The 25,233-nt window shown below is 40.9% G+C and overlaps 2 protein-coding genes across 2 annotated transcripts in view; both read right to left on the reverse strand.

Moving 5' to 3' along the window:
- SLC30A9 (solute carrier family 30 member 9) overlaps nucleotides 1-13,654 on the reverse strand; it is a 76,267-nt gene extending 62,613 nt beyond the window's left edge. Inside the window, exons 1-2 of the mRNA XM_007125176.3 lie at nucleotides 13,402-13,654; nucleotides 2,275-2,427 (exon numbers count right to left, since the gene is read on the reverse strand). Of these exons, the coding sequence (XP_007125238.1) occupies nucleotides 2,275-2,427; nucleotides 13,402-13,513 (265 nt within the window). The 5' untranslated portion in view covers nucleotides 13,514-13,654. The remainder of the gene's footprint in view (nucleotides 1-2,274; nucleotides 2,428-13,401) is intronic.
- An 8,175-nt stretch (nucleotides 13,655-21,829) lies between these two features.
- The window catches only part of TMEM33 (transmembrane protein 33), a 38,656-nt gene continuing 35,252 nt past the window's right edge, over nucleotides 21,830-25,233 (reverse strand). The window contains exon 7 of the mRNA XM_028492009.2: nucleotides 21,830-22,397. Coding sequence (XP_028347810.1) covers nucleotides 22,373-22,397 — 25 coding nt within the window. The 3' untranslated portion in view covers nucleotides 21,830-22,372. The remainder of the gene's footprint in view (nucleotides 22,398-25,233) is intronic.

Genomic DNA, 25,233 nt, shown 5'->3' on the forward strand with positions numbered 1-25,233 from the left:
GAGAGCAAGAAACAGAGGAAAAAAATAATACAGTAAGAACCAAAAGATTTCAGATAGCAGAATTCCCAGTCACAGATTATAAAATAGCTATGTTTAATACACTTAATAATAGAGAAGTTTGAAAACATAAGGAACAAGAGACCAATCAAGCAAGATGAAAAATAGAAATAATTTCTAGAAAAATATTATCATTAAAATTAAAAACCCAACAGACGTACCAACCAGCAGATTAGAGGCAACTAAAGAGGGAATTAGTGAACTAGGTAGACCTAAGGAAATAATCCAGGATCCAGGCCAGAAAGATAAAGAAATACAAAGTATGTCAGAGAGGTTTAGAGACATGGAAAATAAAGCATGAAGATCCAAAATATTTCTAACTAGAGTTCCAAAGGGAGATAAAAGAGAAATGAGAGGGAGTAATACTTCAAGGGACAGTGACAGAGAATTGTAAAATTCCAGAATTGTATTGACAGAAAAATGCCAATTCTCAGATCCAGGAAGCCCAACAAATCTCAGGCAGGTAAATACAAAGAAATACACACCTAGTCACTTCATAGTAAAACTGCAGTTTACACCAAAGAAGAAGACTTTCAGGCCTTCCCTGGTGGTGCAGTGGTTGAGAGTCCGCCTGCCGATGCAGGGGACACAGACGGGTTCGTGCCCCGGTCTGGGAAGATCCCACATGCCGCGGAGCGGCTGGGCCCGTGAGCCATTGCCGCTGAGCCTGCGCGTCCAGAGCCTGTGCTCCACAACAGGAGAGGCCACAACAGTGAGAGGCCCGTGTACCACAAAAAAAAAAAAAAAAAGACTTTCAAAATAAAGTTAATCAAATTTAAAAAGCAGACAAACAGAAAGGACATGGAAACAAAGGCATAATATCTGACTTCTCAACAGCAACAGTGAAAGCCAAAAGACAATGGAATAAGATATTAAAATGTGCCTTTACCATGAAAGATCCTCACCTAAAGGAATTTCTATAAGATGTATTCTACATCAGACAGAAAGAGCAGAGAAATAAGAAAACATGGTTAACAAAAATTTTAGATAAATTTAAACAAATAGCAATGTTTATTTTATAGAAGGAAAAAAGAGCAGAATAGACACAAAATACTAGCAAACAAATCACATGTAAGTTAGGAGGGGGTGACCAGAGTTAAAACATTCTAAGTTCTTTGTATTTTTCAGAAGGAAAGTAAACTTTTCAATTACCTTTAGACTTTAGTACAGACATAAAGTATATAACTCCCAAGTGTGTGTTGTTTCTGTGTATCAGGGAGAGGGGATAATGGAATGAGAAAAAAAAAAGGTTTTTTTAGAAGGCAAAAAAGGAATTAAAAAAAAATGCACAGGGAAGCACATGATACAATGGCAGAAATATGTCCAAACATATCGATGATTACAGTAAATGTAAACAGACTAAACTTTCAGTTAAAAGACAAAGATTATCAAATTAGGACAAAAAAAGGTTAAAGCCAAAGGACAGGAAAAATTATACCAGGCAAATACCAATGAAATCTGGTGGAGATGTCACTAAAAAAAAAAAAAAGAGTTGTTACATAACAATAAAAGGTCTAATTCATCAGTTATGTAACAATTCTACATGTGTACGCATCTAACAACATAGCTTCAAAACACACAATGCAAAATTTTAGTTAAAACTAAAAGAAAGAATGTCAAATCTACCATCAGAGTTACTACGGCTTAAATTCCTACTTTAGAAAAGAAGAAAGGTTCAAAATTAATGAGCAAAGTAGCTAACTGATATGATAGTTAAAAAATGAATAACAGAGTAAATACAAAGGAAGCAGAAAGGAGAATATATTTAAGGTAAGAGTAGAAATTAATGAAATAAGAGACAAACATATGATACAAAGATTCAAAGTAAAATAAATTACTTGGAAAAATAATAAAATAGACAAAGCTTTGGCAAAATTAATCAAGAAAAAAAGACAAACACCACTAGGAATGGAAAAAAGGGTGTAACTACATATGCTGCTAAAAGTATACAGAGAGTACCATGAACTTTATGTCAATAAATTAAAAATTTAGTTGAAGCGGATAAATTCCTAGAAAAAGACAACTTACCAAAATTGAGTCAAAAAGAAATAAAAAAATTAAAAGAAATTAAATTAGCAGTTTAATGACTCCTCACCAAGAAAACACTAGTCCAGATGGTTTTACATGTAAGTTCTATCAAACATTCAAGGAACAAATAATCTTACGCAAACTATCCCGGTATACAGAAAAAAACTATTTTAAAAGATTTATACATACCTGCTTCATCAAATGATGGTACTTTTTCCATTTTGTGAGTTTGTGATCCCTGTCCTTCTTTCTGAACATTTGTGGAATACAACTTTACTTGATTCAGTGTGCAACTGGGAACAATATTTGAAAAGCTTCCAAATGTCACTAAATTCTGCCATTCTAAAAGAAAAAAATTTTTTTAATTTCAAACAAACTAATAATAAGGATTTTTATACCCAATAAAACATACTTCCTATGATAAGAGAATAACTTTACAGAATAACAGTAAAACTTTCATCCTGTTAAATATCCAAATGCACAATGCTAAGTCACCCTTTCCATGGAGGTGTTTCATTGAGCCCTAGGTATACAGGGTCTATATTTTGTAAAGGAAAAGAAAATATTCCTTTTTTCCCCTAATTTGCAAATTTATTTATATGGAAACTTTTTAAATTATATAAAATCAAAATATTTGTATTATTCAGCTGTTCTGAAAGGTCTCTGGCATTTAAAAGATATTCTTTATTTTGTATGCTGGTTGCATGATAAAAAAAAAATGGCATAATGTGCTTTTCAGAATAAGAACTCTGAGAGGGGGAAGGTCAGGAGGGTGTCCTACTCAAAGCTACCCTGCATCTTCCTTCTGCTAGCTGGAGATTGAGTCATCTTTCATTTCACAATCAATATGTGAATTATATTAATCAGTCATTCATACTGTCACCGATGCTTTTAAATCAGATAATTAGATCAACATTTGGTGAGATTTCTCAGTATATGGGAATTCTAATTGAGGGAAGAATAGAAGACTAATTACAAAGCACTTAAGCTGTTGCATCTGGGTTGACTGTGAGCTTCAGAGGGCTGAAATACAGAAGGAAAATATTCCACATTTGCATCAAAGTGGTAGAAAAGTAAATCTATCTGTCTCTACTTTCATGTGACCCTCTTGCTTTTATTTTTTTACGCTGAGTACTTAAAACTCGAAAATCTTGTTTAGGTATAATTTATATATTTTCTAAAGTTTTAGGTGAAATAATGAAATTATATCATTAGAAACAGTCAAGTTTCTCCAAGAGTGGAGGGTTAAGCACTTAAGAGTTGAAACTTTTCTAACTGCTTAATAATGATCTTCCCAAAATGTTAATTCATGTATGTGCATGTGTAGATTGCCTTCCAAAATCAAGAAAAATAAATTTTTTAATGGCTCAGAGAATTCATCAGGAACAACAATTATTGTGAACACTGAAGATAATCTGAAAAGCATGAAGGACATAAGGCAGCATAAGTATTCACTCAAATTTCAGGCTTAGAACTTGTTTTCTTCAAAAACTTTCTGATGCCAACTTACTGTTTCATTTATTTGGCAAATATTTGTTGAAGGCCAAGTATGTTTTTTTTGTTGTTGTTTTTAATTAATAAATTTATTTATTTATTTTTGGCTGTGTTGGGTCTTCCTTGCTGCGTGCAGGCTTTCTCTAGTTGCAGCGAGCGGGGGTTACTCTTCGTTGCCGTGCACGGGCTTCTCATTTTGGTGGCCTCTCTTGTTGCAGAGCACGGGCTCTGGGTGTGCTGGCTTCAGTAGTTGTGGCACACAGACTCAGTAGTTGTGGCCTGTGGGCTCAGTAGTTGTATTTTTGGCTGTGTTGGGTCTTCCTTGCTGCGTGCAGGCTTTCTCTAGTTGCGGCGAGCGGTGGCTACTCTTTGTTGCAGCGCGTGGGCTTTTCATTGAGGTGGCTTCTCTTGTTGAGAAGCACGAGCTCTAGGCACGTGGGCTTCAGTAGTTGTGGCACATGGGCTCAGCAGCTGTGGCTCGCAGGCTCTAGAGTGCAGGCTCAGTAATTGCGGTGCACAGGCTTACGTGCTCCACGGCATGTGGGATCTTCCAGGACCAGGGATCAAACCCGTGTCCCCTGATTGGCAGGCAGATTCTTAAGCACTGTGCCACCAGGGAAGTCCCCCAGTATGTTTTTTTGATCATTTGCCTCTACTTATTAAAGGCTGAGTAAAGTGAATATAACAATGTATCTTCTTGCACGTTAAAATATGTAGCCTACCAGCAAAATTAGTGAAGAAAGGGTTAAAGCAAATTCTCCTAAGAAACCCACCCTCCAGGAAAGCATCTTCTTCACCACAGCCACTGGTGTTCCGACTTGTCAGCCTTATTGAAAATATCTTTTGTGATTATTACCTAACAAAAACACTATGACACCAACATTTTTTTCACCCACTGATGAAACACTTCTATAGAGACTGGGCTAAGGTGTTTAAAGAGGGATTACCACAGTCTAAAAATCCTTCCTCAGAAGAGGACAATGTCTTCGTGACTTGATCCTAGATCTTTTTCAAGGTTCTCCTTAATTTTTAAAACATGTTATTACAGAAAATTTCAAATATATGCAAAGGTAGAAAAAAACAGTACAATAAACGTACACATACTCATTACTTCAACAATTATCAACTCATGGCCAACCCTGTTTCACCTCTGCCTGCACCTGCATCTCCCCACCTACATATTAATTTCATGTAAATCTCAGACATAAAATAATTTCATTCATAAATATTTCAGTATGCATTCTAAGAGATAAGAACTTTTTAAAACATAGCCATACCACCATTGCAAGTTAAAAAAAAATCCTTAATATCATCAAATATCCTCAATTTCCAATTTCCACTGTTACAAGTCATAATTTTTGTGTATGTGAACAGATCCTAATTTGGTCTACATACTGCAATTGACTGAGATGTCTTTTAAGTCTCTTTTCTACAGGATATGTGTTTTAGAGCAGTTTTTATATTGAAGAAACCAGCTGTTCGTACTAAATTTTTGTCATGGTTGTTTTCCAGTCTGAATTTTACTGATTTAATTCCCATGGTGTTGTTTAACCTGTACTTCTATGTGTTCTATAAATCGATGGATATAAAGGCTTTATCCAAATTCAGGTTCCTTTTTATTAGGACAACACTACTTGATAAGTGGTGATGTGTTCTTTAACCAGGAGCCACATAATTGGTTATCTCTATTTGTGATAGCGTCTGCTGTTGTTCAATGCCTAGAATCATTTATTCCGCAGGTGGTTAAAAAATGGTGATATTATAGTTTTATCACTTCTTTTTTTAGTCAGAATACTTCTACAAAGAGAAAATTCCCTTCATGTATTTGGTTATCCAGCAGTATAGTTCATATAGGAAAGTCAGGCCGAACGCTTAATTTTTTCCCTTTATTTACCAGTTCTCAAAATAATGAGTCACTACCTACCATCCTGCAATAGTGACACAATAATTTGCATGTGTATGTATCATTATGATTCTATAGATTTAAACATTATTTGATGTATATCAATCCATTTTAGTCATTATCCTGATTTATGTCCAAACTGTCCATCCCGTTTTGGGCCAGTAGGGTCTCTTCAAATTGACTCCTGTGCCCTTTTTATTTTTGGCCTCTCCACAGGGCTTGTGGGATCTTAGTTCCCTGACCAGGGATCGAACCCTTAACTTCAACAGTGAAAGCGCAGAGTCCTAACCACTGGACCACCAGGGAATTCCCAACTCCTGTGTCCTTTGACACTATCTTAGTAATCTTGATAGCTTCCTTGCTCACCGTTTCAAAAAGTAATTAATTTTTAACTTTAGTAGAATTTTAGGTATCAGCTTTAAAAGTACACATTTGCCATGAATACAAGATTGAAAATTACACAGAAACTGCAGAATATGTTTCTACCTTTAACATTTTATGTTCTAAAAAATACACAGGACCACATTTGATTCAATAAAACAAACAGAATACCTAACACATAGCAGTAGAAACTCAACCATTTGTTGAATAAATTACTGAATTTGTTAATTCGAGGAGGCTGAAAGACAGTAAAAAAAATTAACCACCATTCATACCCTTTCTTCAAGGTGACTTCTAAAATAAGCTATGTTATGGTACAGATTAGTCTTTAGTTTGGTGCTCACTACTTTATAGGCCTGGACAAGGAACTTCTCGTTGCTGCATATACAAGGCTGTTCATCGAGACTGCAGAGCTACTGGTATCTTATCAGTCTAGTAGAAACAATCACTTTTCTCTGCTTTTATTTTACTGTTACTGCCTCTGCAACTCCTAATAACATTGCTACTGATCACCCTTTGTCCTCTCTCCACTTTTTTTTTTTTTTTTGGCGGTACGCGGGCCTCTCACTGTTGTGGCCTCTCCCGTTGTGGAGCGCAGGCTCCGGAGGCGCAGGCTCAGCGGCCATGGCTCACGGGTCTAGCCGCTCCACGGCATGTGGGATCCTCCCGGACCGGGGCACGAACCCGTGTCCCCTGCATTGGCAGGCAGACAGACTCTCAACCACTGAGCCACCAGGGAAGCCCAGTCTCTTTTCTTAAGAGACTATTGCAGGGACTTCCCTGGTGGTCCAGTGGTTAAGACTCCGTGCTCCCAATGCAGGGGCCCCAGATTCAACCCCTGGTCAGGGAACTAGATCCCTCATGCCACAACTAAAGATCCCGCAGGCAGCAATGAAGACCCTGCAGCACGCAACTAATACCCAGAACAGCCAAATAAATAAATATTTTTTTAAAAAACAAAAAAAGAGAGACCATTGCAGATGGATGGACCTAGAGATTATCATACTAAGTCAGACAGAGAAAGACAAATATCATATATCACTTAAAGGCTCAGCGGCCATGGCTCACGGGTCTAGCCGCTCCACGGCATGTGGGATCCTCCCGGACCGGGGCACGAACCCGTGTCCCCTGCATTGGCAGGCAGACAGACTCTCAACCACTGAGCCACCAGGGAAGCCCAGTCTCTTTTCTTAAGAGACTATTGCAGGGACTTCCCTGGTGGTCCAGTGGTTAAGACTCCGTGCTCCCAATGCAGGGGCCCCAGATTCAACCCCTGGTCAGGGAACTAGATCCCTCATGCCACAACTAAAGATCCCGCAGGCAGCAATGAAGACCCTGCAGCACGCAACTAATACCCAGAACAGCCAAATAAATAAATATTTTTTTAAAAAACAAAAAAAGAGAGACCATTGCAGATGGATGGACCTAGAGATTATCATACTAAGTCAGACAGAGAAAGACAAATATCATATATCACTTAAATGTGGAATCTAAAAAATGATACAAATAAACTTATTTACAAAACAGAAACAGACTCACAGATATAGAAAACATACTTATGGTTGCCAAAGGGGAAAAGAGGGGAGGGATAAATTAGGACCTTGAGATTAACATATATACACTACTATATATAAAACAAACAAGAACCTACTATATAGCACAGGGAACTATATTCAATACCTTGTAATAACCTACCATGGAAAAGAATCTAAAAAAGAATATATATATGTATATTCTGAAAAATATACATTCTGAAAAAGAATATACGTGTGTGTATAACTGAATCATGATGTTGCATTAAAAAAAGCAGGAGAGGGCTTCCCTGGTGGCGCAGTGGTTGGGAGTCCGCCTGCCGATGCAGGGGACACGGGTTCGTGCCCCGGTCCGGGAGGATCCCACATGCCGTGGAGCGGCTAGGCCCGTGAGCCATGGCCGCTGAGCCTGCGCGTCCGGAGCCTGCGCTCCGCAACGGGAGAGGCCACAAGAAGTGAGAGGCCCGCGTACCGCAAAAAAAAAAAAAAAAAGCTGGAGACAAAATAATACAGCTTGATTTCAACTATTCAAAAATGCTACCGGTGAAATATCTGGATTATGCATAATTTTTACTCTATACCTTATACTTTTCTGTATTTTCCCCAAATGCCTAAAATTTTAAATTAAAAATACATCCATTGTTAAATTACTTCAAATATTATACTGCTAATAGTAACACACTGATTATCTTTAGTTTACTTTTATGCCTTCAGCTAACAAAAAATGCAGGAAAATCCCTCTTACGTCTAATCATCTGGCAAGCAAAAGTGTGACCTAGACCAGCAGGTGGCTCAACCTTCAGAACTATTGCTGATGTGATTTTTCACCAGAACAGAGTAAGCAATAGGGAATTCTTTTTTTTTTTTTTTGAGTATGTAAAGAATATACAACTTCCTGCACTGCTTCTTGGCACACCAATTCTACTGCCTTGCTTAATTTTTGTAAATATTTGCTTAGGAAAAGCGGGAAAAAAAAATATCAAATACATTAAGGATTTGCCAAGTGCCACTGTACTAAATGCTTTACCTGTATTATCACACTATAATTTATATCCCAAAATATACCTCAAAGCCATCTGCATCTCTCCATCTCCACTGCTAACTACCATGGCCCAACCACAATCTTGTTTGCGTAGGTAACTCTAATTAATAGCCCCCAGTGATCTCCTTATTTACACTCCTCCCTTTCCAATCCATTCTCTACACAGTAGTCAGAATGATGTTTTTAAAACACTTCCTTTTTTTTTTAAACCTACAACCCAAAAGGCTATGATACCTCCCAAATCTCATTTCACACACCCCTCCCCTTCCAACCATACTCCAGCCACAGCACGTTTCCTCCTGCTCCTGAATACAAGTCTAGTCTCTAGGGTTTCTATTTGCTCTGTCTGGATTGCTCTTTGCCCCAGATGTTCACCTGGCTTGCTCATTTTCATTTTTCATGCCTTGGCTCAGTTTCCACCTCCTCAGAAAAGCTGGAGTCCCAGGCCAGCATAGCTAATGAAATGGCCCCTGCTGGCTACCTTCTAGTCCATCACTCTGCTTATTTCCTTTATAGCATTTAGATATGTTTTCTCATTCCTCATTTCCAAAAAAGGTGGAAACTGTGTCTGTCTTGTTCAGTACTGCACCACCAGCAACTACAATGCCTGCTACCTCTTTCCTGAATGATCCTCACTCACAAAAACCCTATGAAGCACATACCGTAGTTAACCTCATTTTACAGGTAACCCTAGTATTAACCTGAACTACACAGAATCATGCTGTCAGCCTGCCAAAATGGTCTTTTATAATTGTCAATGTTCCTATTAGTTATTTAAGGGGTTAAATTCCCACTCAAGTTTTCGTATGGTAATACTAGCAGACTGCAGACAGAAATAAAAAAAATACAAAGGTGAATTTCTATATTTTTATTTAAAAACTATACTTTTATTCATCTTGGACTTAAGCAAAAGCACGTATCTGTTGATTTGGCATGTAGTCCTTAAAGGAGCATCCTCCCATTTCAAATCATTGTCAAATGAGGCAAGACATAAATACATGAAAAAATAAAATAAGTGCTTATGCAAAGCCAAAAGAACTTTTTTAAAAAAGGGCATATTTACTAGAGAAACTAAGTAATATTTTTATTATTTAAAAGTATGTTTGTGTAGATCATTTGAAAAACACTAAAGTTAATAAAAAAAAATTTTCTAGAGAAAGTCACTGGTAACATCATAGTATATATTCTTACTACATTTTTTCTAGTTTCAAGAGCATTTTCCCATTTCACTAAATATTCTTCTAAATTATGATTTTAAAAAAAAAATGTTTGCATCTATCACCAGCCCTTAATAACTGTACCAGGGCTTCCCTGGTGGTGCAGTGGTTAAGCATCCGCCTGCCAATGCAGGGGACACGGGTTCAAGCCCTGGTCTGGGAAGATCCCACATGCCGCGGAGCAACTAAGCCCGTGCGCCACAACTACTGAGCCTGTGCTCTAGAGCCCGTGAGCCGCAACTACTGAAGCCTGGGCGCCTAGAGCCCGTGCTCCACAAGAGAAGCCACTGCAATGAGAAGCCAGCTCACCGCAACTAAGAGTAGCCCCCGCTCACTACAACCAGAGAAAGCCTGCGCACAGCAACGAAGACCCAACACAGCCAAAAATAAATAAATTTATAAAAAATAAAATAATTGTACCATAACGTTTCCAACACTTCATAACTGTAAACGTTACCTATTTACTATTAATAATAAACTTGTGCACAGACTTTAATAAGTATCTGATTATTTCTTGAAAGCAAATCTCTTTAAATATAGAATTGTTGGGTGAGAAGGCATATACCTTTAAAGTTCTTTTTTTTTTTTAAGTAAGGTTTTCTTTATTTATTACTTATTTATCTTTTGGCTGCGTTGGATCTTCATTGCTGCACGCGGGCTTTCTCTAGTTGCGGTGAGTGGGAGCTACTCTTCGTTGCGGTGCGTGGCTTTTCACCGCGGAGGCTTCTCTTGTTGCAGAGCATGGGCTCTAGGCACGCGGGCTTCAGTAGTTGTGGCACACGGGCTTAGTTGCTCCGTGGCATGTGGGATCTTCCCAGACCGGGCTCTAACCCGTGTCTGCTGCATTGGCAGGCGTATTCTTAACCACTGAACCACCAGGGAAGTCCTAAAGTTATTTTTAATATAAAGAATAACTGACCTCCAAAACACTGTTCAACTAACTATATGTCCCAATCAGTAGTAAGAGAGTTCCTGCTTTCCTGCACCCTCAATATGAAGAATCACTCTGAAAAACTTAGCTAATATGAGACAATTAGTAAATCCTTTAGACATATTTCTATGCTTATTAGTAAGTATGGAACATTTTTGCATTTTTATTGGCTACTCGAATGGCTTTATGAAAGCATTCATTTCCTTTGCCCATTTTTCTACTGGAATGTAGGTTGGTTTGTAAAAATTCTTTATAAATTAGGGATACTAACTTTATAAGTGCACTGTGCAATACAGTAGTCACTGTTTACTGAGCACTTGAAAGAAATGTGGAGTCTGAACTAAGATGTGCTGTTAAGTGTAAACTGGACTCCAGAGACGGTAAGAAAAGATAATGTAAAATATCTCAATAATTTTTATATTGATTACATGTTAAAATAGTTTGAATATACTGGATGAAATATATTAATAAAATTAATTTCATTTGTTTTTACTTTTTAAAATATGGCTATCAGACAAATCAAAATTACATACATGGTTCACATTATATTTCTTTTGGACAGAGTTGCTCTAGAATATTGTCTTCCTTTTTGCCTTTAAATGTTTTCAGTGTTAGTTTGACCCACAGACATTTCTCATTTTTAAGTATGCAAATGAAGCAGTTGTTTCCTTCAAGATTTCCTCCTCGACTTATTCTTTATAAGTTTTTCCCAGCCACCCAGCAGTTTTAGAAGCATAAACTAAACTTTATTTCTTGACAAAGAAAAATATTTATTTTTAGAATTTTTTCCCAAAAGTTCTGCAAATATTTTCTTCTTACGTGCAGCCAACTTAGTACTCTTTTTAGTTAGTACTCTTAGTACTCTTTAGTACTAAGTACTAAAGAGTACTTAGCACTTTTTCTAAATTAGCACTCTTTTTCTAAATAAATTTTTTAAGCTTTATCATAATTATGGTTGCCCTTTTAAAAACTGTTTCGGTATTTTTGAAACTAAATTTGCACAAACAAGGTTATTTTTTACATCTACTGTTTTTAAGCATGAAAACACATTTTAATTTTTTGGTAATAAACATTGCAAACAACTTTGCAGTCATTCTGACTGGTGAGATAGGTGATTATTATCTGCAGTTCACAGAGGGATGAGACAAAAAGCACATAATTTTCGACTTGACAGCGACAGAGAATAATGGATTACAAATTACACTATTTCGGGCTTCCCTGCTGGCGCAGTGGTTAAGAATCTGCCTGCCAATGCAGAGGACATGGGTTCGAGCCCTGGTGTGGGAAGATCCCACATGCCGCGGAGCAACTAAGCCCGTGAGCCACAACTACTGAGCCTGCGCGTGTAGAGCCTGTGCTCCACAACAAGAGAAGCCACGACAATGAGAATTCCGAGCACCGCAATGAAGAGTAGCCCCCGCTCTCCGCAACTAGAGAAAGCCTGCGCACAGAAACGAAGACCCAACACAGACATAAATAAATAAATAAATTTTAGAAAAAAACAAATTACACTATTTCAACTTCTTTTTACCCACTCTTAAAGGACAGTTTAGACTAAATTCAACAGCCACTCCACGTAATTTAAGTGTAAAATGTCGAAACTGCTTGATCAATAAAAGCAACTAGGCCAGAAAGTTTAACTGGGGATTTTGGAGTACAGTACAACCAGATGAATCATTTTGTTCACAAGAGAATCAGGTACATTTCCATTATAGGAAAACTCCACAGTTACACGTTTTTATCACTACCAAAAAGCCCCAAGAACAGTGCTGTTAAAATTAACCCTTCCGAAATTTTAAGAGCCAGTTTTTATACTTATTGCAAATAAAAGATAGGACCATATTCTAAAATAATTGCACAGCATAGGCATTATTTTAGCTTATGTTACTTATAAACTTGAATGACTACGACTTCCAACATCTACTGCAAGGTCACAAACATGCTACAAGTTTTTTCAAACATAAATTTTGGGTAAATGTTTCTGTAAATACTCTTTTCATCCCCAAGACTCTGGGGGATTAGATTAGGGGTGGATTTGGTTCTGTCTCTTCCCTCATTGTTCCTAACAGTTCGCAAGTGTCAAGCAATCTATGGCATGCCAAGTTCAAGATTATTTTGTAAACTGTCAATTCAAATGAGTCAGGAAGGACAGTTGAAAAAGAGGGATAAAACCTCCCGACAACCACTTTTTTTCTGGGTTACAGCTCCAGCAGACACTTTTTCACCAAAAAGATTGTTCAACCGAACTGGGCTCATTCAATAATTGTAGGATGGTCTTACCCCCATCTTAAAGGATGACTCATAAATGCTGCGTAGCAACCCCCAAATTCCTCCTTAGAAAACTTAACACAGGTTGGGAGTACGAGAAAAGGAACAAGGTAAGAAAATCTAATCGGTCAAAGTGCTCAAAAAAGGTAAGGCGGTGAGCTCAAAAGACCCTGGAACTTTGTGGAGTCAGCAATTTCGCACTGCCCGGGGGGGGAGGCGGGCGGTCACCGCCGGGCACTGCGATGCTCACGTAACGTTTTATCTGAAACGAAGTGGTCCGTTTCATGGATGCGACCCGGACCGAGAATTGCCCCCAAATGCCCGCGGGGGCCCTGCTAGGACCATAGGCGAGACCAGGATCAGGGAGGCCTGTAGGGTCCCCCGCCGGCTGGGCAGGCTGAACTGCAAAGGCGGAGGCCCGACAAGAAGGTTCTGGGGTTGGGAAAGGGCAAGGCGGCATACTCCCGAGGCGAGGGGCCCGGCGCCGAGCCCGGCCTTGTCTTCCAGTCCGGCTTCCGCGGAGTCAGAGGGCGGCGCAGGATACTCACCCTGGAGGTCGCTGGAGCCGCAGGCTGCCGCCCTGCAGCGCAGACGGAGCCGGCACAGGGAGGACCAGCTACATCTGTGGGCCGCGGCGGCGGCGGCCAAGCCCGGTAACATCCTGGCGGGGCAAAGGCCCCCACTCGGACACCGCCCGCTACCTCCGCGCCGCCGCCGAAACCAACTGACTCCATAGACCGGACGCTACCGAACACGGACGCCTGCGCCGCCGCAGGCGGCCTTAGCGAACTCGGAAATGGTAACATTATTTAATGACCTGGCCGCGGAGGCAGCGGAAATGACGTACGCGCGGGGCGCGAATCGCGAGACCTTGCCCCGGACGAGCTTGGTAGGGCGTGGCTGCGCAGAAAGTTTGGCGTGTTCCCCTTGTTTTAACGCGCTACTGCTTTTGCAACTTGCTTGGATATCTACAAGTTAATTGTTTGCTTCTTAACCGCCAGGAAAGCCTTGGCAGAAGTGACAGCCGTTGAGGGCTCTGCCTATTTTTCTTTTTTCTGGTCCCAGATCCTGGGCCATGGTGTTGGAAATGGGAGGTAAGGTGGGAAGGAAGGACAGTGGCCTTCTGAGCCTCTCCCTGTCCAGAGCCTTTCTGGATAATCCCAAACCTAATTAGGCTAATTTGTCCTCAGTGCCCGCGGAACCTGGAACACAGTACATCACAACAGCGTTGTGTAGCCATTACCGTGAAGGCAAGTACCCAGAGAATCAGTTAACTTGCCCTATTAACGTGTGAACCTCGGATTCCTGTCTGTAATATACAGTACTAAGACTTATACGTTCAGGATTTGTCTGGGTAAAAGCAGATGTGCAGACATGCAAATAGGAGTCAGTTTGGCCCCAGGGAGTAAGAGACGAGAACAATATTCACCAAGCATTAACTGTGTTGTCTATCTGACATGCTCATTCAGGTCGTAGCTCAAACTGGAATGAGGCCTGCCTTGACCACCCTAGCTATTGTAAGAGAGCAAAATTTGCCACCCCAAAATGGGTTTCCTTGGCAAGAGAATTAATTTAGGCTGATTTTTTTTTTTTTAAGGCTCAAAAGACTCGTCACCTTTGACCTTTCCCCTACCTGCCTAAAAGAATATAGATAGAGAACTTGTTCCAAGAAGAGAGCTATCACCATAGATAACTGTAGTACAAACTAGGTATATAGACAGGGAGGAACCTAGCAAAGTCGGCTTTTAAAAATTCCTTTCTGGGCTTCCCTGGTGGCGCAGTGGTTGAGAGTCTGTCTGCCTGCCAATGCAGGGGACACGGGTTCGTGCCCCAGTCCGGGAAGATCCCGCATGCCGCGGAGCGGCTGGGCCTGTGAGCCATGGCCGCTGAGCCTGCGCGTCCGGAGCCTGTGCTCCGCAACGGGAGAGACCACAACAGTGAGAGGCCCGCGTACCGCAAAAAAAAATAAAATAAAATTCCTTTCTGTCCTATTGTCTCTGTGGGCCCAGCAAACATTTGTTTACCAAACATTTGCTTTTTTGTCTCCTTGCCGGTTGCCTTCCTCCCCTTGGAAGTCCCGAACTACTACCCCCAACATCCTCTTTTTTCTTTAGCTGAAGATGGTATTCAAGGTGAGGGTTTTGGCCATTTTGGAGAGTTCGTCAGTTTTCCTGGGTCTCTCCCATGTATACATGTTATTAAACTTTTGTTTGATTCTCTCTTGTTAATCTGCCTCATGTTAATTTAATTCTTAGACCAGCTAGTGTAACAGGGAAGAGCCAATTTTGACTCCATGTTGGATCTGTTTCTTTGACTTTAGCCTTTGCTTTTCGTTGCTTTTGTTATTAAAATCATACATGATGGCCTGCCTCTGGGAACCCTACCCACCTGTGAATGGCTGCAAGAAAGAAGAAATTAACACATCTCCTCCCCGAGCCTGGCCATTCCAGATGTTTTGCAAGACTGATGGCCCTTTTTACTTTACTTCCTTCCCACCTCTTCCTCTCTATTCTGCCTTTTTACTTTACTTCCCTCTCTGACTCTATAAAAGAAACTGACATCCAGATGCAATAAGGTGGTTATTTTGAGACACTGGTCTGCCAGCTTTCCGAAGAAAGTCGTGTTCCTTGCCTCAACACCTCGTCTCTGATTTATTGGCCTGTCGTGCGGGGAGCAGAGAGCGAGCTTGGACTCGGTAACACTAGAACTTAGAAGGGTAGAGGAAAATTTCTTCCTCCCCCACCCTATAATAGGCCTGTTTATTCTCTACCCTGTTGCCCTGTATACTTTTCTTCAAAATGTCTATAGATATTTGAAATTATATATGTATTTAATTTTTTATTTTCTCTCAGAATAAAAAATAAGCATCATGATGCTGGAATCTTGTGTTTTGCACACTGCTGTTTTCCAGGGGCTAAAACAGTGCCTGACACAAATAAATTAATCGAATGGAATGCATGATGGTTTGTTTTAAAATGAATGAGTCATTTAACTGTAGTAGTACTGTGGTCGAACCCAAGTTCGTGTGTCCGATGCACAGAGGCCAAGCCAACCAAGACGTAGGAGTCTGGAGCAGAGAAAGGTTTATTGCAGGGCCAAGCAAAGCTGAAACTCCCTGAAGGTTTTCAGGGAAGAGTTTCTCCGGGCAAAATTCGGATGAAGGTCTGCAGGGTGTGTGACCTTCCTCTGATTGGTTGGTGGTGAGGTAGCAGGTTGAGATTGAGATTCCAAGAATCTCAATCATCAGCCTTCTGGTTCCAACCAGTCTGGGGTCCACATGGCTTGTGCTCAGCCTGAAGCTACCATCCTCCACCTGGGTGGGAAACCTTAGTTCCTGTAGAAGAACTCAGAGACATATTGTTATGTATAGCTACTGAGGAGGAACCAGGACCCTGCTTTATTGTTGCACTATAGTTTCTTGACTGCTCCTCCTTTGTTTCTGCATTCCCTCACTTCCCTAATTAGTAACTGTTTGAATAACTCAACTTGGAGAGGGTCTGGGAGGCTGTAGCCTTTTTTCCTGTAAGTAAGAAACAGGGGACATGGAAAGGCCCCACAGGGTCCTGCTCAGTTTCACTACAAAATAACTAATTCAAGGGGAAATAAATTAGTATGTTCCCAATTTTAAGAGAATCAACAGTCTTTTATGCTGACTGAGAAAGTACAACCAGATTAGTGAGGTGATAGTGATTAAATTATCACAAGAATGGTAAGCCATTTAACTTCCTATGACAAACATAGATTAAAACATTAAGTGGTTAAACATTAAAAAATGCTGTTCCTGGGACTTCCCAGGTGGCACAGTGGTTAAGAATCCACCTGCCAATGTAGGGGACACGGGTGCGAGCCCTGGTCCGGGAAGATCCCACATTCTGTGGAGCAACTAAGCCCGTGCGCCACAACTACTGAGCCCATGTGCCACATGCTCTGCAACAAGAGAAGCCACCGCAATGAGAAGCCCACGCACCACAACGAAGAGTAGCCCCTGCTCGCCGCAACTAGAAAAAGACTGTGCGCAGCAACAAAGACTCAACGCAGCCAAAAATAAATAAATTTATTTTTTAAAAATGCTGTTCCTTAAATATTTATTACCTCAAGTTCTTACTTGCTGCAAGTAATAAATCCTTCCTTCTCCCCCTCTTTGGCTTGGTTGTGGCTCTTGGATGGACACCCACCAAGAAGCAAACCCAGTTTTCAGGTAATGAAACAGGAGGGAAGGGGGCAGGGCACAACTTTTAAAAGAATGACATAGCCCGAGGACACGACATAAACTGATTAGAACCAAATAGGTCCAAGATGTCAGACAAGTTGATTTCCACTAGACCTTGAGCCTCAGTATACAGACGCTCATTGTAACACACCCACAGGCGCCATGACAGTTCCAAGGCCAATCATAAAGGTCAAAAAGTAGGCGGTGGCCCAATTCCTGGAAATCCCCGCCCCTCCCCAAAATAGCTGGAATACTCCTCCCACTCATTAGCCTATGAAATTACCCACCCCTATAAAAACTGACAATCCCATACCCTGGTGCTGCTTTCACCTTCTGAGATGGACAACACTCTGTGGAGTGTTTCTCTCTAAATAAATCCATTTCTTACCTATCACTTTGTCTCTCACTAAATTCTTCCTGCGATGAGACATCAAGAACCTGAGCATCATTAAGTCCTGAGACCAGGTATGCGATCTCATTTAAAAGATCATGGGTTCAAGTCCCAATCTGGGTTTTGGCTGGGTTTGAGTCCCTGCCCGTGGGTTCAAGTCCCAATCTGAGTTGCATGGTTTCAGTAACAGCATCAGTTTTAGAGTTCCTTAGGGGAATTTCCACTGACCCTCAATTCTTTGAGAAATCTCATCCTTCCTTTAACGCTCAAATTGAGACACATTCAGCAGGTGCCTATATGTACTAAACAGGTAAGCATCATGGAGCTTATTTTCTGTTGGAGGAGACAGAAAATTTAAAAATAAACACATATAATTTCAAATAGTGATAGTCGTAGTAGCAATATTGATCATTTACTAATTGCCACACCCTCTATTTGCATTATCTCATTCATAACACCTTAGCAAGTTATAGATGAGGAAACTAAGGCACATCTCTCTCTTAACTACCAAACTTTACTTTCTAAGCCAGTGGGTTTTGTCCTTTGGAAGAAAATATAAGGTCTTTTGCTGTTTTCTAAACAGTAGGTCAAGAGAGAGCATTTCCCCAGATTTTATATCCCATTTTTTTGTGTGAGCAACATGACATTAATTTGTCTGTTTCATGAGAATTTTTGATATAAATAGATGCCTAAATATAGGGAATACTAAGTCAGATAGATGGAAATAGAAGTAGGAAAATGGGAGGTGTCATTTGATTATCATTAACCACAACTCCTGCAACATTTTCCATTAACTCTGAAGAAGTTCCACATCTTACAGAAATTCCACATCTTACAGCTTATATAGTTGAGCTGACTATTCCTTGGTTTCATCCTGTCTATAGTGTTGGGAAAATAATGATTCTGATCATGAGACCAACTTAACTGTTTATCTGGAAAACTTAGATAATCCATTACAAGATAAAGTCAGTGGCTTTATCCTGAGGCTTACCAAGAACACAAATTTAATTTTGAACACGGATATATTTGTTGGTGTCATGATGTTTTTCCCTGTGAAGTTGAGAAAGGAGGGAGTTTGCCTATCTGAACACTTCAAAAAGAAAATGACCACACCAAGTGTGTCATTGCCTGCTATACAACCAAGGTCAGAAGCAATGGGGGTCTGCACAGACACATGTTGCGTGTATAGGCAAACCTCTCCTGCCGAAGCACAGGAAGTGAAATGTGGAAATGACATAGTTTCTGACCAGTTTGCTAACTTTCATCTCCATTTTTCAGAAAACGTGATTGATTTTCCCAAGATCACTCAGCAAGGATGCGCTAGAACCTGGAGTCAGACTCAGGCCCTCCAACTCCAAATCTGTGTTATACACTTCAGTGAAGGTGGTGGAGGGACAGAGGTTTATGGGTTTTCCCCCAGCATTATTCTATGAAGGTACTTGTGGGGTTTTTTTTTCTCAATTATTTGTGAAATAACCATAGAGTACTCCACTACCATTAAACTTAGGTTCACTCTTTGCCACTTCCATGCAAGAATAAGATGTCTTCTTGGGTGTCTTCAAGAAGAGGAGACGTATCTCCATCGCCATTTGGATGTTTGCTTAGCCACCAAGCTTACGGACCTGTCCCAGTGCTATGAATTTGGAGGAAACTTTTGAGCATTGAAGAGAGATGGTACAGCGACTAGAGAGAATTTCTGTGATATGTAGACTATGGATCCCATCTGATCCTACAGACCTCAGAGTTGGAATCACCGAGAGTAAATGAGATTGAGCCTGCAGACTTGCCATGGAACACAACATGAGGCAAGAGGTATGTATGTTTCAGATGAATGTAGCTCACCGCTGCCAGCTGGGAGTGAGCTGACAGATACAGCAAGTCTTGCAAGGAGCTACCAAAGAATAGGGGGCTCTTGGGATCGAGTTTCTCCTCAGTGGGGCCTGTTGGGATCCCCATTCATCCTCACTGACAGTGAGTAAGATAAGCCACACTGACCTACAGAAAGGGGGACAGCAACCTTACCACAGTTAGGCAATACTTAAGGTATTGCCCTTTAGCCTTCTTGACCTCCTGACCCCACCATCAGAAGAGCAAGCAGGCTTTCCCCTTAAATGTTACATGACTTTTGGTTACATTCCTAAAAGGCTCTCTCAGACTCTAGGATATTTTCCCTCTCTTTTAGGAAACTACTTGCTCCATCCCCAGCATTCCACTCAATTTCCTCATCCACCACCTCTTCCCATCTTTCACAATTCTGCCCCTCCAGCCTTACCAGCCTGCCCGCCCCAGCTCAGTCCTGTGTTCTCCTGCCTAACCACATCATGCTGGCTTTGCAGCAGTCATTCTCAACCCGTGGCAACTTTTGGCAATGTCTAGAGACATTTTGGTTGTCACAACTGGTAAATACTAGCATCTAGTGGGTAGAGGTCAAAGATGCTGCTAAACATCCTACAATAAGCAGGGTAGCCTGTCACAGCAAAGAATTAGACTCCTCGAAATGTCAACAGAGCTGCTGTTGAAAAACTCTGCTTCTGAGTCACAGTTCGAAATTACACATTAAAGGCAATGCCCACCAGCTTCTACCAAATGTGCGTGTGTGTATTTTTTTTCTATAAAGATGTCCTTTTTCTTTATTTTAATTTCTTTATTTTTGGCTGTGTTGGGTCTTCGTTGCTGCGCGCGGGCTTCCTCTAGTTGTGGCGAGCGGAGGCTACTCTTCGTTGCGGTGCGTGGGTTTCTCATTGCGGTGGCTTCTCTTGTTGCAGAGCACGGGCTCTAGGCGCGCAGGCTTCAGTAGTTGTGGCACGTGGGTTCAGTAGTTGTGGCTCACGGGCCCAGTTGCTCCACGGCATGTGGGATCTTCCCAGACCAGGGCTCAAACCCCGGTCCCCCGCGTTGGCAGGCGGATTCTTCACCACTGCGCCACCAGGGAAGGCCCTGTGTATTTTTTTAACTCCTAAATCCTCACATATGCATCTTGATACTGACAGGTTTTCCCATCCACCAGCTCTGTCCATGTCTGAAGCCACTTCCCCATCTCAGCATCAATGGTGGGAATTAGGGATAGAGGAATAGGGAATACTCATGTTCTTGCCTCCAATATCTATGCAAGTGGGGATGGGAAGGTAAAAAGATACACAGTACTAGATTCTTGCTCTGTTTTATTCTCAGCCTCTTGTGAACCCATCCTCCAAACATTTCAGCAGCGTGGACATGCTTCATTACAGCTGCTTTGTTCCCATCAACTTCACTATCTCCTAACACCTCCAGCATTTGTTCTTTTGACTTTCAGTAGCTTGCTGGAAATACTTTTGCGTGATATCAATCTATATATATCAGATTTCTGTGAAATTTGACACTGATTATTTGATCTTTCTAAAAATATCCAGGCCTTTATTTTTAGCCTTTTTTTAAAAAGAGGTTAGATTGAGTCACTTCTGGTATTAATTTTGGCTATGCCATATTTACTTCTGGACACAGCAGTTATAGAGAAACTGAAATGGGAAGAAAAGAATCCTGTCCCTGCCCTGTTTCCTGGTTAAGAAAGAGCCAACTTTGAAGAAGGGAAGCCAAAGCATGGCTTGTAACAAGCTGAAAATATGCCCTTGAGAGCTGAAGCCTAAACTGTGCCCAAGAAATGGTAAATAAGCCTGACCCTGACTGTGGCTTATTTACAATAAGAAAAAAAACCAATTGAAGAATTTCACATTCCTCTTTATACTTAAACAGAAGTAGACCATAAAGAGCCACTACACTTTCTAAAGAATTAGGACAAATGGAAGAATTTAATAAATAGAAAAGAATTAAACAAACAAAAGCAAAATTTAAAGACTGCAGCAAAACATTTTTTAAAAATGTGTTTTTCTTTTTTAAAGCTAAAAATATTTTAGAGGACTTCCTTGGCAGTCCAGTGGTTAAGACTCCATGCTTCCAAGGCAGGGGTTGCCAGTTCCATCCCCGGTCTGGGAACTAAGATCCCGCATGGGGCTCGGCTCCGCCAAAAAACATTGAGAAAGTGTCAAAAGAACCCACATGGTTGTGACAGATGTTACAGTCAGAGGCTATAGTACAAAAAATAATTATTCATTAACTTTCACTGTAGCATCTGCTACGTGTTATTTCAGCAACTGAATTATGCAGAAATGACAGTGAATTCTAAACTTAAATATCTAATATCTACTCTGCTAATAATTTAGCAGAGTCATTCCTGCTTTCAAAAAAAAAAAAAGAAAAGGAAAGAAAAATTAAAGGTTATCGAAAAAGTGGTTATGTGGTGTCAAGACTAGTCACAGAATCTAATATACCATTTGAACTGGGCAACAGGCTGCTCACCGACCTTGCTGCTGAATACTGTGGATTTTATGGTAATAGGCAAGACGCTCTGAGATGGCCCAATATCTTACACCCCTGCTGTTTTTTTGATTAAAAAAACTCTTATTCCTTTTCCATAAGTGAAGCATCACGTTGTTTACTAACTCCACCCCCCAGCCAAGGAATACAAGTCCATGATGAAACCGAGGCAATGGGTTTTGGCTGTTATTTACCAGCAGGTCAAATGAGAAAATATGCAACTGATAAAGCTTAGAAGCAAGGTCAGGAATAAAGAAAAGTAAATTTGAAAGCAGACCGATTGTTTAACAGTTACTATTGGAAATCCAAAAAAATTCTGGATTAAACAAAGTTTTTTAAACTAAATTTAGGCCTCTTGACCTGGAATTTTTTTTCGAATGATAGAACTCAGTGCCAGTGAAGGACATTTATATTTTGTGGCTGCCCAGCATATTTTGAACACACTTCCAATATCTGGAGAATCTCCCACCTTGTGGGTTTACCTCCCCAAGGTGGAAGGCTGGCACTTGCTTTCCCAGGCTCCTTTCCAGCTAGGGCCCACAGATGTGACAGAGGCTCCAACCAACCATCAGAAATCTGTGAGAGGCCTCAATCTGCAAGAAAATAATGGGAAAAGCATGGCATCTCATGGAACGTTTTGACGAGGGAAGAGATGTGAGGCACAAATACACAAATTCAGAGGCAGTAGGGACAGAAGTCCAGGGGCGTGTCCCAGCAATAGTGACGACCGTGTCAATGGAAACTGAAATAGGAAGCTGCGTCGTTCCTGGTTATAGAGCTTCCAAGCCTGAGTCTCCCCTCCTTTTAAAAAATGCTGTTAGCTGCCCAATATCCTTTCAAAAAAATCCTTTTCTGTTTAACTAACTGGGGTGGATTTTGTTCAAATTTTTATGTTAAAAGTCTTACCCCCGGGCTTCCCTGGTGGCGCAGTGGTTGAGAATCTGCCTGCCTATGCAGGGAACACAGGTTCGAGCCCCGGTCCGGGAAGATCCCACATGCCGCGGAGCAACTAGGCCCGTGAGCCACAACTACTGAGCCTGCGCGTCTGGAGCCTGTGCTCCGCAACTAGAGAGGTCGCGACAGTGAGAGGCCCGCGCACCGCGATGAAGAGTGGCCCCCGCTCACCGCAATTAGAGAAAGCCCTCGCACAGCAACGAAGACCCAACACAGCAAAAAAAAAAAAAAAAAATTTTAAAAAAAAAAAAAAAAAAAAAGTCCTACCCCCAACGTGACTGTATTTGGAGACAGGAACTTTAGGAGGGAATTAAGGTTAAATGAGGTCATAAGGGTAGGGCCCTAAGCCAGTAGGTGGCTTTATAAGAGGAGGAAGAGAGAAATATCCTTCTCTCTCTCCCTCCAAGTACACACATCAAAGAAAGGCCACCTGACCATACAGTGAGATGGTGGCTACCAAGAGGCCTCAGAATGAAATCTACTTTGCTGGCAACTTGACCTTGGAATTCCCAACCTGCAGAACTGTGAGAAAATAAATTTCTGTTGTTTAAGTCACCTAGTTTGTGATATTTTGTTATGGCATCCTGAGCAGACTAATACACCATATAATGGAAGAGAAAGGTGGTTTACTCTATAATAAAGCAGTCTTAATGTCGGTCAATTTAATATACACACAAAATCCTAAAGGATGTTCAATCGCAGCTTCATTTTCAGGCCATGCAATCCAAACAACACAAAGTCCACAAGTACACAAGCCAGTGGAGTGTTTTAATCTGTTCAACTTGCCCCTAAGCTCCATTCACAGCCATGGAGTCTTAGTCCCAGACTCTGGGGGAACAACAGCATGTGGTAACACCAAGGTCACCAGAGAATCTTTGACAATCTCCTTCATACCTTCCATATCTGTGTTGTTGAATACACTAACCAGTAGTCATATGTGGAGAGTGAGCCTTTGATATATGGCTAGTCTGAATTGAGATGTGCTGTAAGAATAAAATATATATTGAAGGCTTAATATGAAAAAAAGAATGTAAAATTATTAATAATTAATAACTGTTGATAATGTTTTAGAGTGGGTTAAATAAAACATATTATAAAAATTAATTTCACCTGCTTCTTTTTACTGTTTTAATATGCTACTAGAACATTTTATTTTTATTATTTTTAAAATATTTATTTATTCAGGCTGCACGGCGTCTTAGTTGTGGCATGCGGGATCTTCATTGCGGCATGCAGGATCTTTAGTTGTGGCATGTATGTGGGATCTAGTTCCCCGACCAGGGATCGAACCCAGGCCCCTTGCCTTGGGAGCAGGAAGTCTCAGTCACTGGACCACCATGGAATTCCCAACTACTAGGACATTTTAAATTATATATGTGGCTTGCATGTGTGCCTTGCATTATATTCCTATTGGACAGTGCCGCTCCATACACACACGCAGTCTCTTGGCTGTGTTGGGTCTTTGTTGCTGCACGCGGGCTTTCTCTAGTTGAGGCGAGTGGGGGCTACTTTTAGTTGCGGTATGCGGGCTTCTCATGGTGGTGTCTTCTCTTGTTGCGGAGCACAGGCTCTAGGTGCGCGGCCTTTAGTAGCTGCGGCATGCGGGCTCAGTAGTTGTGGCTCACGGGCTCTACAGCACAGACTCAGTAGTTGTGGTGCATGGGCTCAGTTGCTCTGTGACATGTGGGATCTTCCCAGACCAGGGCTCGAAACCGAGTCCCCTGCATTGGCAGGCGGATTCTTTTTTTTTTTTTTTTTTTTTGCGGTACGCGGGCCAATGGCAGGCGGATTCTTAATCACTGCGCCACCAGGAAAGTCTCTCTTAGTCCTTTTGATACATTCACTCTTTCCTTAAAGTCTCAGCTCCAGTTTTTCCTGGGTCTTGCCTTCAAAGGACGTTGTCAATCTTTCTCTGCTCCAAGTGGTTCTGCTTTTGATAGTGATCAGGTTTCAAAACCTGAGTATGCTTGAGGTGGGGGGATAGTCCTCACGGGGGTCTGATTCCCAGATAAAATATCTATTGCAATTAGATCTTTCCTCATTGCACTGATATTTGTTCTCCTTCACTGCCTTAGGTAACATTTTAAAAACACTCTTCTACAGAAGAAAAAAAAATGATGAACTTTATTTGGGAAAATAAACTAACAACAAAAACACAAAAAACAAAAAAACCTTAACCCTCTATTAATGTAGGCTTTAGAATTCAACATTCTAGAAAAATGGAAGGAAGTGGTAGGGAAGAAAACCCAGTCCTGTCATACATACATTAGTGATCTGGATCCTGTATTACTCTCTGTTCTTCAAAAGAGGAACATATGTGGAAAGTGGTTAAATGGATTACCCAAGGTCATAGATCTGTATGAAGTAGTTAGTACTGAAACCTGGGTTCTGAGCTTTATTCTGTTCTTTTACCATTATATCACAATATCATGTAATCTCCAAAATTTAGTGACAATTCAAAATTTTACAGTACCT

The sequence above is a fragment of the Physeter macrocephalus genome, chromosome 7, assembly GCF_002837175.3.
Source record: "Physeter macrocephalus isolate SW-GA chromosome 7, ASM283717v5, whole genome shotgun sequence".
Taxonomy (NCBI): domain Eukaryota; kingdom Metazoa; phylum Chordata; class Mammalia; order Artiodactyla; family Physeteridae; genus Physeter; species Physeter macrocephalus.